Source organism: Durio zibethinus, chromosome 6 (assembly GCF_047325235.1).
Source record: "Durio zibethinus cultivar Kanyao isolate XHJ-2024 chromosome 6, ASM4732523v1, whole genome shotgun sequence".
NCBI classification, from domain to species: Eukaryota; Viridiplantae; Streptophyta; class Magnoliopsida; order Malvales; family Malvaceae; genus Durio; species Durio zibethinus.
The window spans coordinates 7595562-7613671 of record NC_143167.1 but is presented as its reverse complement, the minus strand read 5'-3'; the positions used below and the strand labels follow the sequence as shown (position 1 = coordinate 7613671).

At 30.5% G+C, this 18110-nt stretch overlaps 1 protein-coding gene across 1 annotated transcript; it reads left to right on the top strand.

Moving 5' to 3' along the window:
* Positions 1-16182: 16182 nt before the first annotated feature.
* Positions 16183-17864, top strand: LOC111284288 (uncharacterized). Its single transcript, XM_022873002.2, has one exon. The coding sequence runs from the start codon at positions 16452-16454 to the stop codon at positions 17862-17864; it is 1413 nt and encodes a 470-aa protein (XP_022728737.2). The 5' UTR covers positions 16183-16451.
* Positions 17865-18110: the final 246 nt, after the last annotated feature.

Sequence of the window (18110 nt, the reverse complement as noted above, 5' to 3'; positions counted from 1 at the left end):
CCTACGTGGTGGGATCGATAATTTTTCTAAAAATTTTCAACTAGATAACATTCTGTATAAAAAAGTGATTGATCCTTTTGATGGAGGGATCGATCGGGTAGACTTGAAACCTCAATCAATCGATCTCTACAAGGAGAGAATCAATTGATTCTTGCTAAAATTTCATAAATTTTACTTCTAGAAGAAAACTGGATCGATCTCTTTGGTTATGGGATCGATCTGGTAAGGGAAGGGATCGATCCCTTCCCTCAGAGGATTGATCCCTTTTATCAAAATATGCCTTAATCTATTTTGTTTCGAGAAATTATCTTGTTTTAGTTCCTAAATAAATTTTGGCAAGATAAAAGGCTAGAAAATTGTTCAATTTAAGATTACGAGAGATTGATTCAAGTTAGGCAAATTTTTATTTTGTCAAATCAAAACTTTTAATCAATTTAAGGCTAACAATTTCTTTCTTTTTGATATGATAAAACCAAGTGAAACATTTCCTTAAAAATATTTTTTCTTTTGAAAAATAAGCTCCCCTTGAATTTATGAAAAAACAAGATCCTCCTGAATTTAGGCATAAATTTTAAAGCAACTAAGAACAAAACCAATGTCAATATCATCAAGTAAAAATTTGTTCATACCATCAAGATCATCAAAAAAAATTTTCATATCATTATCTCTCCTTTTTTGTCATAGCAAAAATGATGAAGTTAATCAATTCAAGGCCATACCAACTCAATATGATAACTTAAGTTCATACAAATCTCAATGTCAAGCAATATACTAATTATCAAACAATATATCAATTTCACAAGCCACAATGTCATAAGCCATATCATAATGAAGATAAAAGATAGATTTCATTAATATAAACATCAAGTATCAAAGTTTGATAACAAACCATTATGCAAAGTATTTTTAAAGATAAATTTACAACATAAAAAAAAATGTGGGAAAACATATGAGGAATGGAACTAGGAAGGATCATTGGTGAAGAGATGGAGAATGAGGAGATTGATGATGATGAGGAGAATTAGAGAAATGCTACCCCATGTGCTATTGTGCAACCCACATTTGTTCAATGTTAGCTCTCACTTAGCGAACTTAAGAAACTATCTCATTTTGAGTTTCTTTCATATTTTCCAATCGAGTGTTCATAATCTAAACCATCGAATGCAGACTATTTATTTGAAGCATAAGCATTTCTAAGACTCCTTAGGTATCAAATGGTGGGGTAAAAAGTTCTCTTTAAGATTTAAAAATATCTAAAATTTCATACTCTTTCTCTTCTTCTTGTACAGTCTCAACATCAGTTTTTCTAACCTATAAACTTGCTGCATTTTGAACATATCCCATACTATGCAAAGTAGGAGCACCAAGAATACTAAATGGATCATTGAACACCATCTTTTTATCTCCTATAGTATTAACATTCAATTTTCTCAAAAGATTACTAATGACAAACTTATAGACTAAGATGTAGTCTCTATTTTGCACTACCCTTATCATATCATTGAAAATAAAATGCACTAAATTGGATTTTTGTTTATGCTTGATCTTATACATCCAACAGTAATCTTGCTTCCTAATGGTTGAGTCTTGAGTGCCAAAAAGTGCCAACACATGAGTGACAATAAGATGTAACAATCTATCATGCATTAACAATCTAAAAGCTGAATAGGAGCAACTTGTAAATTGTTATTTCTAAAAATATCTTAAGCTAGTTTCAACATGTCACACCTAGTATTGGTTTCTTCCTTGTCATTTAGCATGAATGCTTCAGCTAACAATTGCTTGGTAACTATAATTTTTTCCCCATCACATATGTTCTAAATCTATCAAGATAGTATTTATGTGACCCTTCAATTTGAATATAACTAGCATTGCTATAAAATACCTTCACTAGATTCTTAAATAAAAGTTCATCCATGCACAAGTAATTGATCCATCCAAATCTCTTAAAGACATGTAAATAAGAGAATTCTATAGATTGTAAGAATTTAAGTGAAATTACCCTTCCATGCTTGACTTCTCAATGAGCAAAATATATCTCATATATTTGGAGCCATGAAAATGATGGGATAATAGAGATAGGTAGGTTTATGTGAAATTGATGAGAGAATTGGTAATTGTAGATGATAAGGAGTAAAATATGTTTGAGAGGGACAAAAAGGATGAGTGAATGTGGTAGCTTAAAAAGGGGATCAATTTTTTAGAGTAAGAAGAAGGAATTGAAATTTTTGAGTGATTTGATGAATTTTAAGTAAGATTTTTTCAAGAAATCATGTAGAAATGAAGTAATCTGTAAAATATTTTGTTAAGAGGGATTAATTTTGAGTGAAAAATAAGTGAGTTTTTAAAGTTTGAGGAGAGTATGTTTGGAAGAAAAGAAGAACAGGTGAAGGGGTTAAAATGATTGGCCAAAGGAAAAGGGATCCGATTTTATCAAGCCAAAATGGTGCGCATAATGCCAATTATTCATGACTCAATTGATCGGTTATGAAGAGGGATCGATCGGTTTTTCATAGTTTCAACTTAGTTTAGCTACTAGATGGAGACTCGATCGATCTTGTCCAAAAGGGATCGATCGGTTCCTTAATGTTTTTCATCAATTTGGCTACGAAAAGAATAACCAATCGATCTAGTCCAAAGGGGATCGATTGGTTTTTGCTATAGCATTTTTTTTAAAAGATTTAAAAACTATGCAACATGAACATTTAAACATGCATCATACAATCATACACAAGCTTTAAAAAATATATTTAGATAAACATCCATTTGATCAATCAAGATTGTAATATTCATCATAACATCAAGAAATTCATTTCAAGGAGCATTCATCATACCAAGTTCACCTCTAATTGCATAAAATCTATCCTTTTTCAAGAGGTTTTGTGAAAATATCAGTTAATTGATACAATGTATCAACATATTCAAGCATAATATCATCTTTTTGAACATGATCTCTAATAAAGTGATGCCTAATTTCAATATGTTTGGTTCTAGAATGTTGAATTGGATTTTTGGTGAGATTGATGGCACTAGTATTATCACATTTAATGGGAATATGATCCATGGTAATTCTAAAATCTTCTAATTGTTGCTTAATCCACAAAACTTGAGCACAACAATTATCGACCGCTACATATTCGACTTCAATTGTGGATTAAGCAACACTATTTTATTTCTTGGAGAACCATGATATGAGCATATTTCCAAACAATTGACAAGTATCAAAAGTGTTATTTCTATCAATTTTACAACCACCAAAATTCGTATTGAAATAGGCATGTAAAGCAAAAGATGAACCTTTTGGATACCATAATCCTAAATTACGGGTGTCCTTAAGGTATCTAAAAATTCTTTTAATAGTAGATAAATATGATTTTCTAGGTGATGATTGAAATCTAGCACACAAACATACACTAAACATTATATTTAGTCAACACATTTACCTCCTTCATCTTTGTCAAGTTTTGTTAAAGTGCTCATAAGTGTTGTGCAAGGCTTTGATTCTTTCAATCCAAACCTTATCAACAAATCCTTGATGTATTTGGCTTGATTGATGAAGGTGCCATCTTTTGTTTGCTTTACTTGTAATACCAAGAAGAATGTAAGTTCTCCCATCATGCTCATTTCAAATTCACCTTGTATGGTCTTAGTAAATTCTTGACAAAGAACTTCATTAGTAACACTAAATATGATATCATCAATATAAACTTGTATTATAAGAATGTCTTTTCCTTTTGTTTTAATAAAAAATGTAATATCAACCTTCCCTCTATTAAAATCATTTTCAAATAAAAATTTTGATAATCTTTCATACCCAGCTCTAAGAGCTTGTTTTAAATCATATAAAACTTTTATCAATTTATAAACATGATTTAAAAATTTTTTATTTTCAAGTTGCTCTACATACACTTCTTTATTTATAAAACCATTTAGAAATGCACTCTTGACATCCATTTGAAAAAGCTTAAAATTTTTGAAACATGCAAATGCAAGCAACATTTAATGGCTTCTAACCCTGCAACCGAGGCATAGGTTTCATCATAATCAATTCTTTTTTCTTGACTATAACTTTAAGCTACCAATCTAGCTTTGTTTCTAACAATATTCCCATGCTCATCCATTTTATATCTAAAAACTCATTTGGTGCCTATAGTAGGATGATCGTTAGGCCTAGGTACAAGATTTCACACTTGACTTTTTTTAAATTGGTTCAATTCCTCTTGTATGGCCAATATCTAATGATCATCTCCTAAGGCTTTCATCTATAATTTATGGTTCAATATAAGATACGAAAGTAACATAATTATACAAATTACAAGAAGATCTAGTTCTTACCTCTTGAGTTAATCACCAATAATTTCATTATCTTTGACATATCTCCTTTTTCTATGGTGATTTGGCTCTTTCTTTGTTCTCTTCAATGTCAAGGATGCATTATTGATAATTTCTTGAAGTATACCTACATCATCATCATCATCAAGAGGCACCTTTCTCGGAGGTGAATTAGACTCATCAAAGATAACATGTATAGACTCTTCAACAACTAATATTCTTTTATTAAAGACTCTATATGCTTTTGAATTTGAAGAATATCCTAGGAAAATCCCTTCATCACTTTTTGCATCAAATTTTCAAAGATCATTTTTTTCATTATCCAAAACAAAACATTTGCAACGAAAAGGATGACAATAACTTATGTTAGGCCTTTTTCCTTTAAAAAGTTCATAGGGAGTTTTTTTTTAAATTAACCTAATCATAGCTTTATTTTCACAAAGCATGGTTCTAACCATTTCTTCTAAAATTCTATTTCTCTTTTCTACTACCCCATTTTGTTGAGGAATTCTAAGAGCAGGAAAATTGTTGCTAATACCATTTTCACTACAAAACACATTATAGCCAAGATTTTCAAATTCTTTTTCATAATCACTTCTAATACTAGAAATTGAATAGCCTTTTTCATTTTGTGTTTGCTTGCTAAAAGTAATGAATTTTTCTAAAGCTGCATTCTTTGAATGCAAAAAAAGAACCCATGTGAATCTAGTAAAGTCATCAACAATAACAAACCCATATTATTTTTCACCAAGACTCATTATCCTATTAGGACTAAAAAAATCAATATAAAGTAATTGAAAAGGTCTAGTAGTTGAAATGTAATTCTTAGGTTTGAAAGAGATTTTTCTATGTTTACCTTGAGCACATGCATCATAAACCTTGTCATTTTCATATTTCAATTTTGGCAAACCAACAACCAATCATTTTGAGAAAGTTTTAAAATTACATGCATACTTGCATGTCCAAGTCTTCTATGCCAAATTCAACTTTCATTTTCTTTTTGAGCCATAAAAAAAATATTTTTAGAGAAAAGATCATCTAGATGCACTACATAAATATTTTTTTGACAATGTCTAACAAAAACAAGCTTGTTAGTTTTGATATCAATAACTTGATAGTACATGGATTCAAACATAACTTTAAGTTCTTTATCACATAACTGACTAATACTCAGTAAGCTATGCTTGAGTCTTTTTACAAGTAAAACATTTTTAATAATAGTAGAAGAATAATTACCAATGGAGTCAATCCCTTTAATTTGGCCTTTAGAGTTGTCACCAAATGTAACATCTCCTCCACTTTTATCTTTTAAATCTTTAAAAAAAGTTTTATCTTCGATCATGTGTTTTGAGCATCCAATATCAAGGTACCATGGATTGTTCTTGCTTGAATTGGCTTTGTAGCAATGGTCATCCACCTACAAAAACATAATTAAATTTTTATTTTGGGTACCCAAACTTTCTTGGATCATTGAGTGTTAGTACTAACAATTTTTGTGTCTTTTGGAATCGACTTCATTTTAGTAATCTCATCTTGAGATGTGTTAACTCCTTTTGAAATCCACACTCTCCTAATGAACTTACCTCTATAAGTTACTTTCTTTAAGGAACAATATTATATAAAATGACTCAATTTATAACAATATGCATATATGCTAGATGAATCATTTAGCTTAACAAGGAAATTCTTTAAATGAGTCTCTTTGTTGCCACCATTATAGCCTAATCCATCTTTATCAAAGAATGCTCTTTGTGTTTTAAGCATGTCATTGAGCTTTTAATGTTCCATATAAAATCTAGAAAATGAATTATGCAAATTTTTATTTTTTTTAGTCAAATCTTTGACATTCAACTTTAAAAGCTCAATTTTCTTTTCTAAATCATCCTTTGTTTTAGTTAAGAGTTCATTTTCTAATTTCAACTTAGAAATCATTTTCCTATATTTCATGTTTATGTTCTCAAATTTTATGGTTAATTCATCATAGGCATCTTGTAGTTCATCAAATGTGTATGAATTTAAATCATATAGATTAAAAGTTACTTTGGATTCATCAAGAGTCATGAGACATAAATTCGTTACTTCTTTCTCATTTGATTCATCTTCGGAGAAGTCACTATCACTCCATGTTGCTACCATTACTTTTTTCTTTGGCTTTGTCATGTTTTGCTTCTTTCATAAAGGACAACTAAACTTAATATGACCTAGTTTGTTACATTCATAGCAAATAATTTGATCTTTTTCTCTTCTACTTGATTCTCTTTTAGTCATTTCCCTTTGTGGTCTTTTTTCACTTGAAAACTTATTCATCCTCATGAACTTCTTGAATCTTTTTACAAACATGGTCATTTCTTTATCTTTATCATCCTCTTCTTATTCAAGATTTTTTTCATCTTCTTGAAAGGTAGATTTGAAAGCAATGCCACCTTTTTTGATTGGTTATTGTCCTCTTTTGAACTTCATTTCATAGGTAAGGAAAGAACCTATTAGTTCATCCAAAGAGAGTGTGTGAAGATCTTTGGACTTTTCAATAGCTATCACTTTAGCTTCTCAACTCTTTAGTAAACTATTAAGAATTTTCTTTACCATCTCCACATTTGAGTAAGTCTTTCCAAGATCCTTTAAACCATTAATGATGTTAGTGAAACACTTTGACATTTCACTAATGGTTTCATCTGGTTTCATCTTGAATAACTTATAATCATAAGTGAGCATGCTAATTTTTATCTCTTTCACTTGATTTGTACCTTTATGAGTGACAGCTAACTTATTTCAAATTTTTTTTTTACATTTTCACACAAAAAAACTCTATTATACTTATTAGGCTTTAATGCACAAAATAGTGTATGCATTGCTTTGGCATTGAGTTGAACCATCTTCATATCATTGACATCCCATTCACTCTCTTACTTGATCACCTTTCTACTATCCACCGTCTTCATTGAAATTTGATGACCATTTACAATGATTTTCCAAACTTTATAATCATTGGCTTGAATGAACAACCTCATCCTAGTCTTCTAATATGAATAGTTGTCACCAACAAAAAGAATGGATCATACAATTAAATGGCCTTCACTTCCAAAAGATGTAGCAACTATTTCATTTGTCATGAGACACACTTCTTATTACCCACTATATTTATTGTAGCTTGAGGATGGTTGTTTCATATTGATCATTATATTTCTTTGAGTTATTTTCAAGATCACTTTTTGGTTGTTAAACCTACAAAAAAAAATACTAACTCTAATACCAATTGTTAGCTCAAAGACTTGAAATAAACTAAGAGAATGGTGAATTGGTTATAATAAAATTTTTAAAATCAATACTTAATAATCAAAAATTTAATAAAATAATTTATCTAAGCAAATAAACACAATAAATGAGAGTAAACAAGAGATAGAGATAGAGAATTAGACACCAAGATTTATAGAATTCAGTCTTTTTTTTAGACACTTATGTCTTCTCCCTTGGCCTTTTTTACCAAAAAGTTTAATCTACTATGTGTTGAAAGATACAACTTAGCTTCTCAAAGCTTTACACAATTAACATCATAAACTTTTAAGGGTTATCTTTCCCTTTAAGCTCACAATTTTACAATACAAAGTTTCTGAAGTGCTTTGCAAACTTAAAGAACTTTTCTTAGGTTAGGTGTTTGGTAACTTGAAGTACACAATAATATTGACAAGAAAATTTAAAGAAAAATTGATATAAGTAGAATTTTTTACACTTTTCTCTTTAAACTGCTTTGAATGCTTGAACAAGATAATTGGTGGATGGTAATAAGTTCTTTTAGCTTTTTTTACTCTTGTTCTGTAGTGAAAGATTTTATTTATAGGTAAAAAGAAGTTGAGAGCCATTACCTTGCATTTAATGCTTCAAACCTACAAAAATATCAGACAAAATATAGCCATTGGGGTTTTTTAGGCATCAAGGGATCAATCCCCTCCTTTAGGGGACCGATTGGGTCAATTAAGAGAAAGCCCAAATTCATGCCTAAGAAGTCTTACTCAATCGATCAGGTAATGCACTTGATCGATCCATTCTTGGATGATCGATCCCCTATAAGGGGGATCGATCTCTTTTGTTCATTTTCAAACTAAGATTATATTCTACCAAGAAAACAAATCTATCATTTTTATGAAGAGATCGATTCCATGCTTAGGTGATTGATCCCTGATCGATCCCCTATGTGGGGAATCAATCCATTTTCTAAAATTTTTCAATGAGATAGCATTCTGTATAAAAAAGTGATCGATCCCTTTTGATGGATGGATTGATCAGGTAGACTTGAAACTCCAACCAATCGATCCTTACAATGAGGGGATCGATTGATTCTTGTCAAAACTTTAAAATTTTACTTCTAAAAAAAAATTGGATCTATCTTTTTGGCTAGGAGATCGATCTGGTAAAGGAAGGGATCAATCCCTTCTCTTAGGGGATTAATCCCTTCTATCAAAATATGCCTTAATCCATTTTGTTTTGAGAAATTATTTTGTTTTAGTTCCTAAATAAATTTTAGTAAGATAGAAGACTTGAAAAATGTTCAATTTAAGATTAGAAGAGATTGATTCAAGTTAGACAGATTTTTGTTTTGTTAAATCAAAACTTTTAATCAATTCAAGGCCAACATTCTCAATAAACTTTCCCTGGATTAAAAAAAAATCTGCTCACTACACTAATTGTATAAGTAATATCAAATTGTGTGCAACCTATAAAATATATCAAGGAACCAACTACAGAAGAATAAATAATACTAGATATAACTAGTTGCTCTTTCTTAGTCATCGGATAATATTTCTTACTCAAATGAAAATGATTGGCAAGTGGAGTGCTAAATGATTTAGCATGCTGCATGTTGAATCTACTAAGTACCCATTCAACATACTTTTCTTGTAATAACCATAATTTTTTAACTCTTCTATTCCAAATAATATCCATAACAAGAATCTATTTTGCTGGACTTAAATCTTTCATGTCAAAAGACTTAGACAATTATTTTTTTAACTTACAAACCATACCAGCATCTTAACCTACAATCAACAGATTATCAACATATAATAAGATAATAATGAAGTTACCATCAAAAATTTTTTTGACATACACACAAGGATCCGATACCATTCTTTTAGGGATATGGCTCACCATAAAAGAATTAAACTTTTTATACCATTATTATAGAGCTTGGTTCAAGCTATACAAGCTTTTCTTCAGTTTGCAAACTAAATGTTCTTTCCCTTCCACTTTAAAATCCTCAAGTTGATCCATATTAGTGTCCTCTTGCAAGTCACCATGCAAGAATGCAGCTTAACATCAAGTTTCTCAAGGTCAAGATTCGAACTAGCTACTAACCCTAATTCTACTCAAATGGAACTCATATTCATAACTGGAGATAAGATCTTATCAAAATCGATGTCGAGTTTTTAAAAAACCTTTATCAGTAATTGAGTGTTGTACCTCATTAGCTTATCACCATATTTTTTCACCTTGAACACTCATTTATTATTCAATGGCCTCATTTATTTTAAAAGTTTAACAAAATCATGTGTACCTTTTTTTACAATGATTTTATTTTATTTTATTTTTACTTTTAACTAGTGCTATTTCTTTAGAATAGTCTGCACATCTTGAAAACTCTTTAGTTCCCATTCACTGATAACTAGAATAAAATTTAAATTTAGATACTTGGTGGATGATCGATGTTTTATGGTAGATCTACTAGGCTGAGACTCTATACTACCTGATTCCGAAGGTAGCTTCCATTGTTTAACACTTTCTAGTAGATGATTGCTCATGTTGTTCAACATTTTTAGGTAGAAAGGATTGTTTTTCCTACTCAAAACTAATTGCATCTGGCTCATTACTAACTGTGGCTAGCTCGTTTATATCCCTAAATTTTGTCTCTTACTCATTTGTACCATCTATGGCTCTCTTCAATGAAATCCCTATTAATGTTGAAACATTACACTCAATATTAACTTGTGTAGTATTCTCATTTTTCTCAAAGTCTACTATGATTTATTTTCTATAAAAGACAACATCTTTACTTTTGACTGTCTTTCTCTTCACTAAATCCCATACCCTATAGTCAAATTTCTCATCACCATATCTTACAAACACATACTATGTGACTTTACTGTCAAGCTTTGACTTAAGTTCTTTTGACACACGCATGAATATTTTACACCTAAAAACTTTCAAATAAGAGTATGAAACATCTTTCTCTATTCACATTCTTTCTGAAATGTCAAAACTCAAAGGAACTTATGGTGATCTATTCATTATTTCAGCTACACCATTATGCTACGATGTTTCAAATTTTATCATTTTATGCCTAATTTCATGTTTTAAACAATATTCTTCAAAGTTTTTGGATGTGTATTCTTGATCATTATCAGTTCAAATATACTTCAAGGGCAACCTTGTCATCTTTTCCACCATGGTATGAAATTTTTGAAAATACTACAATAGTATCTGGCTTTTGTTTTTCAAAACATACACTCAAGTCTTACATAAAGCATCATCAATAAAAGTAACAATATACCTGCTACCACCCAATGACTCAACCTCAATAGGACCATATATATCAAAATGAATTTATTTTAATCTATTTTCTTTTATTTGAGAATGCTTACAAAAAAAATTTTACGATACTTACCATACAAATAATGATCACATGAATCGAGAGATATACATTTGGTTAAGGAAATGAGAGATTGCCTTACTAAAACCTATAAGCCCTTCTCACTCATGTATGCCAGACTTTTATGCCACATATTTGTTGAAGCATCATCCTCAATAGCATTTATCTAATTGCCGTTTAATTGCACTTATGTCTTGTACATTGTGAAGCATATTTTTCTTCTTGCAACTACTATAGATCTTTTGAGAATCTTTCACTGTCCATTCTTTTATCGACTCTCATATCCTTCCTTATTAAAGATATTAATAGCAAGTAAGTTCATTCTCATATTTGGAATATGTCTGACATCCCTCAAAGTCAATATGTAATCCGTACTAGTTTGCATAACAATATCACCAATCCTAATAATCTACGACATGCTTTTGTTTTTCATCTTGGTGTAACCAAAGGCTCATGCTTTGTAAGTTGTAAACAACTCCCCCATAGAAAAATAATGATATGATGCTCTTATGTCAACTATCAACTTAATGCTGAGATCACCAATATGATTATAATCATTATGTGCACAAATCAAAGTAACTAAATCACTATCCGAATTCATTGCTGCAATATTGCCATCATTTGAACTCTTGCCTTTATCATCTTTTCACTTTTACTTCAAGATTTTGCAATATTGCTTTATATAATCTGGTTTACCATAATGAAAATACTTCACTTTATCTTTAGACTTAGATATATGTTTAGAATTATTACGACATTTTAAGTTCTGACGTCTGTCGATATTTTTACCCATGTTCCCTATAACAAGAGCTTGATTCATAGGGTTTAAATCTTTTGCCTTACTTTTTCATTAAATATACTGTCATTTACCATCTCCAACGTCACATTGTAATCAAAAGTTGAATTAAGAACAGTCACAAATAGAGTATTCCTGCTGACAATGAACCCAAAAGAAACATCTTCATTTCATTGTTATAGTAGTCATCAGATTAAATATATCTTAAAAGTCATTCAAGTGCTCTATAATCAATCGTTCATCCCTATATTGTAAAGTTGCAAACTATTTAGCAGGCATAACTTTATTTATGCCTATTTTTTTTAATACAATGCTGTCAGTTTTTCTTAAACAATGTGGGCATATATTTCCTACGCTACATGATGGAACACATTAATATCAACCCATTTTCTAATTGTAACAAACGTCTTTCTGTCTAGCTTCTTCCAGTTTTTATTTTTCATAACTGTTGGATAGCTAAACAACTAATACCGGCTCATATAAATCTTTGCAATATAAATGATCCTCCATCTTAGGCTTTCAAATTGAATAATTTGATGTTATCAATTTTATCATGAAACATATATTACATTTTATGATCTTAAACAAAATTTACTTATATCATCGATTATTTCTGTATTGATGCATCAAAATAATCAGTGTTTTAATACCATTTGTTGTGCTTGAAGCGACAAATAAAATAGCGTAGAAGCTATATATCATAAAAAACCCACAACAATAAACAATAATTAACTATCCAAAACGTAAAAAAAATAAAACATACCAAGATTTATATAAAAACCCTCCAGTGTAGATGAAAAAAATCATGAACCATAAAAAAATCTCCATTATCAAATAATAGATATACAAAGTTCTTTTCTAGTTAAAACTAAAGCTAATCAATAACTAGAGAGACAATCAGAGAAATCTTACCAAACACGTGACTCAATAAATATATCATGAATTTGTTCTTAGAGAGTTTCAAACCAAATCTTCATCGTTCAGAATATAAAACATTGAATCATAAACTTATTGACAAAATTTTAACTCAATCAGACCACGGATCGACTTCTGTTCAACTAACTCTCATTTTTTTTCTTTTCTCTCTGTATTTTTTTGCTTCTTTTCTTTCTTTTTTTTTCGACGCCACACCACTTTTCTCACCTAACAACCCCCGCACTCTTTTAATATGTAGGGCTTTTATTCCTTGGCCAAAGACAAAAGACTTTGGGCCTTTTAATTGGTAGATACAATGGAGCTAGACCCCCACACATTCCTAACATTAAATATGAAATAAATCCGAATACATGAATTACCAAATTTAGCTATAATTATATAATGAAATATAGAAGATTTCATTTGTGCCATGTTTCAAACATTTTGTCAAATTATCTGTAATATTTTCTAATTTTACTTTAAAAAATAAAATAAAAAAAATCAATAGTTAGATAGTCTATTAATAGAGTGATAGATTCTCAATTCCATTGATTAGGCATCAAATATTGGCAGCTTCAAATAGTAAAAAAAAATAAAATAAAATAGCTTAATTAAATGCAATAAAAATTTGACGGATAATTTGTAAATTTAACTAAAATTTGAGAACCAAAATGACCCAAGTGAAAATTGACTATGATTTTAATTTGCAATTGCTCAATATTTATTAAAAAAAAATTTTTTGAAGGATTAACACATATTGTAAATGATAAATGCAGGCAATCTTATGGATGGACACCATAAAACTGTTGTTCCTTTTGAAAACCTGCATTAGTTCTAAGTCATTGGTAAAGGGTAAAGCTTATTCACCAGAAAATTAATTATTACTTTAGGCTTACATTAGTTCTAACTCTCAGAATGAAATTGCTACAGATGCTCACTATTCACAATGCAAAAATCTTGAATTTAGCAATGGAGGGAGAGGAAATTTTTTCTGGTGAAAATAGTGAAGAGTGCTGTCTCCGTTTTTTGGAGGGAAGAAATCTTTTACTTTTTTAAGCAACTTAGTTTTTATTGGCTATTGATAGTTACTTATCCTAGTGAAGACTCCAAAATCTTCTTATTATCTCTTCAGATTTAGATAATAAACAGGATTTAATTAATAAATAAAATCACCAGCTAAGTTTTTATCCTCGAGATTGACTATCATGGGTGTATTATATCAAAGAATTCAACATTGAAGCACTTATGCGACTTGGTATCATGAGGAATTATATTTGTTTCTGATTCCAAAAGTTCAGGATACGACTGGAAACACTTTCGGTCTGTTATTGAGTTGTTCAATGACGTAAAACTTGAGCAGTAGAGGTAGAGCATGCATCAAACTCATATGAACATGATTGGAGTTAACAACAACAATAACACATTAAATTTTATAATTCATATTCTGAGGTCATTTGTATGAAAAATCAAATAAAAGCATTAAATTATATTAAAATTTGAATTTTTTTGCACCACTAATTTCTATCAATAACTACTATTTTATTTAATTTTAGGCTGTAGGACTAGAGTCAGTACTGGAGTAATAATTGCCCAATTTTAGAATCCTGACCGTAATACACATCCATTTCGGCTTTATGAGAATGCAAAGATAGCTTCCTACTTTAAGCCTTAATTATTTCAAAACCTATATATGATCAAAGAAAGGTTTGAAGTTAGATGAACAAGGTACGAATAATCAACAGAGAACTGATGATGTTCTTCAATAATTAGGCCTTTTCTACTTGGATAACCATTTGATATATATGACTTTGTATATTGGAAACATTTAAACATTCTCCACAGATAGCTTTATATAAGTGATAAAAAAGCATAGCGGACTAAAAGCCAAAAAAATCAATGGATAAAATATATAAATAAAAAACCATTTTTGATAACAATTCATTAAAACCTAATGCAAGGAGTAGAATAGAAAGTATGAAAAGTTGCTATATGAAAAAAAAAAAAAAACTATTGTTAAAACCTGATGCATTAAATTTAAACCAAATTCATGAATCCTGATAAAAATTAAATATAATAAATACAAATAAATTGTTCAAAGAAAACCTTTATAAACACAAATGCAGTTCACCAATTGTTCAAATAAAGCCTTCATTATGGATATATTGCCAACGTTTTTGGTTAGGAAGTGAAAATGGAAGAAAATGACAATTTGGTCATATTCTTTTACCAACTACATATTTAAAATAAAATGTTACTGAAATAAGGAAAATTCTGTGTGAATATAGTATTAAAAATAATTATATTTTTTTGAAGTATAAAAAAAGAATTATATTAATAGAGGAATCATTCTCCTTGAAACATTCCCCTCTTTTTGGAGAAATACATGTACCCCTCCAAATTCTTCTCAATTAATATATAATTAAAAACAAGAGATATTAGGAGATTAATGGGATATATATCAGAATACCACTGTTTAAACTTTTATGATCTATAGAGATGAGATATATACAGTTTTGGTTTTTATTTTTTATATTAATTTTCTCGAAATTATCCATTTCAAATTCATTGTATTGTACTCATGCAATTGAACATATTGCTCGATGGTAACTGGTAAGTGCATATGTATCTCCCTATTCGAGGAGTCTCAAAATCCTACTTCTGTTTAAAAAAAAAAATTTGTACATTTGTACTCACACTTAATAAGCAACAAGATTAATTGTTTCAAGTATTTAGAAAATTCTTTTGGCATATGATCAAGTTAATGATAAATTTATTTTTATTTAAAAAAAACATTTATGATATAAGTATTTCATTCGGATTTGCTGTTTAATTTATTTAATGATAATCTTGAGTTTACAATTCCAAAATAAAGATTTAGGTGGACTTTATCATTCCTTAATATTTCATTTTTTTAGGATTGGCAATAAAAATAAAAGTTAAACGATTATCTTTAAGGATACTCTCTGACAGCTTCACAATCTTCAATTTGAAGTTGGTAAATCAAAATTTCCAAGAAAGCTTTCGAATTTATATAGGTCATCGGCTTTGGGAAGAAAGAGAAAAAATAACACACACAAGGAAAGATAATTTTTTTCTTATATCATAAATTTCATTGTCTATTTCAATATGATATTGTTTCTATTTCAATATTAGAATTCCAAATCTCCAAGATAGACTTGAAACTCTAAGTCTCTAACCTCTCATGGAGAGCTACTAAACTATTATACTACGAGGCCATTAAAAAAAAAAAAAAAAGCTGTTGTACTATATTTATTGTTATTTTGGTGTTTTTTTTTTTTAATTTCGGCAATAATGAAATGGCTTTTTATATGTATGAAAAATGAATGAAAAAAGATAACCCGAAATCTTACAATTAAATGAGTCATTGAAGATTCAAACTGACTGTTTGAAATCTGTTATGAAATTCAATGAAGACCAGTCATTATTGTACATAGTATTATGTGAGAGATTTTTGGAATTTGGCATGTCAGTCCAAGATCCTACAAAATAAAGTCTTTTATTTTTCCATTTTTTTCCCAATTTTTTAGCTCTCTACCCAATTTATCTTCCTTTTCTTTGCCCTAATATTTTGATTAACACCATCACTTACTCCTTATCTCTCGTCATAATTTCTCTCTCAGTCTTCTTTGGTTTTTTTAATAGCGTTCTTTTCATCTTCCCTAAAACCAAATATATCTTTGCTTTTTCATCTTTCCTGAAACCAAATAAATCTTTACTTTTTTGTTGTTTTCTTTTGCTTTCTGTTTGATGGATGATCAAGCTGTTGATAAAGTGATTGAAAACATGGAAAAAGATCAGTCTGTTTCGATTGAAACATCAGATTTAGCACTTTCAAAACCAAACAAACTCTTTCTCAAGCTCAAGATCTCCAAGAAGCATATCTGCCCCGTTTGTAGCAAAGAGTTTACCTCAGGGAAGGCGTTGGGAGGTCATATAAGGATCCATATGAAGGGTAGCAAGAATGGTCGCCATAGAAAGATTTCCCAGCTTCAGCCGAGAAATATTCATCGTGCCAAGGCTAAGAAACGGATCTCCCAGAATATGGTCTTGCCAAAAGCTACGGATGGAGCTGTTGATGCTGTTGATGTGCCCTTGAATGATCAAGAAGTGAACGAGCAAGTCAGTTGCTGCATATGTAACAAGGGTTTCAGGTCAATGAAATCTTTGTTTGGGCACATGAGGAACCATCCCGAGAGGGGTTGGAGAGGGATCAGGCCACCTCCTTCTGACAAAAACAGCTGTTGTTCCAGTGTATCCGAAAACGATGAAGCTGTGGAAGTTGATCAGATTAATTGTGCAACAGAAAAAGGCTTAGCCTCAGGTTCTGATCTGTTAAAGTCTCTTCCGAAATGGACTAACACTGCCAAGCGATGCGGGAAACTCACCTTTGATGAGAATGAGGTTCCTGAGGCTGCCTATTGCCTTATGAAGCTAGCTCGAGGAGATTCCTTTGATTTGGGTCAGTCAAGCGTTGGATTCCAAAGAAAATATTCACCAACAGATAACCCGAAGACTATAGATAAAACTCGATCTTGGGGCTTGGCAAATAAAACTTCATCAGAGGACAAAAAACGGAGCAATATTGTTCTAGGTAAGAAAATGGGTGAGGGCAAAGGAAAGGCCAGGTTGAAAACTGAGTGGGATCAAGAGAAAGTTGCTTCGGAGTGTAAACAGGGAGATATATACTCTCCTGATAAAAAGAAAAAGAAGGGAAAGGTATTAGCGAAAGAGCTCAATTGCGATAAATTTATTGAAAGGAAAATGATGGTAGGGGAAAATAAGATGAAGCTGACTTGTGCAGATGATAGAATCATCGAAAATAATAGTTGGTTTGATCACTTTCAGAAGTTCCCGATGAAGCCTAATGAAGAAGAGGGTGATCCATTGACCATTGAAGCTGGTAGATACAGAGGCAGGATCTCCTACAGTAGCCAAACACCTTGTTTTTACCCTAAAAACCCAAGTGGAGGACTATTTGAAGCTCCGCTGAATGAAACAGAATCACCGGCGGAGGGCAAACACCTATATTCCAAAACACTATTCCCAAAAACAGCTAATCAGGCAGCTGAAGGCAGTCAGGTTTGTTCCCCCAAGATACTAGATTTTGATCTCAATGAACCTTATGCGGGTCTAGACGATGATGAAGCTACAGGAACTTAGATCAACTCAATCTGATTATGTAGCTCGTTAAGAACTACTAATTTCGGGGTTTCAGCTAGCGTTTGCTTTTTATAATTTTAGATCAGCTGTTGATGTGCTTATACTTATTTCCATCGAATCCTTTAGTTTTATGTACTGAAATTTCTGTGTGAAACCCTTTGTCTATTGTTCTTGTTTGCATCATGTTATGGTTATCAACTAGGTGTTGCCATTTAACTTTATAGTCTGTTTCCTTTCAAGAGTGAA

Bases quoted from the DNA above. Each gene is read 5' to 3' on its own strand.
- LOC111284288 (XM_022873002.2), top strand. From the start codon at position 16,452: ATGGATGATCAAGCTGTTGATAAAGTGATTGAAAACATGGAAAAAGAT.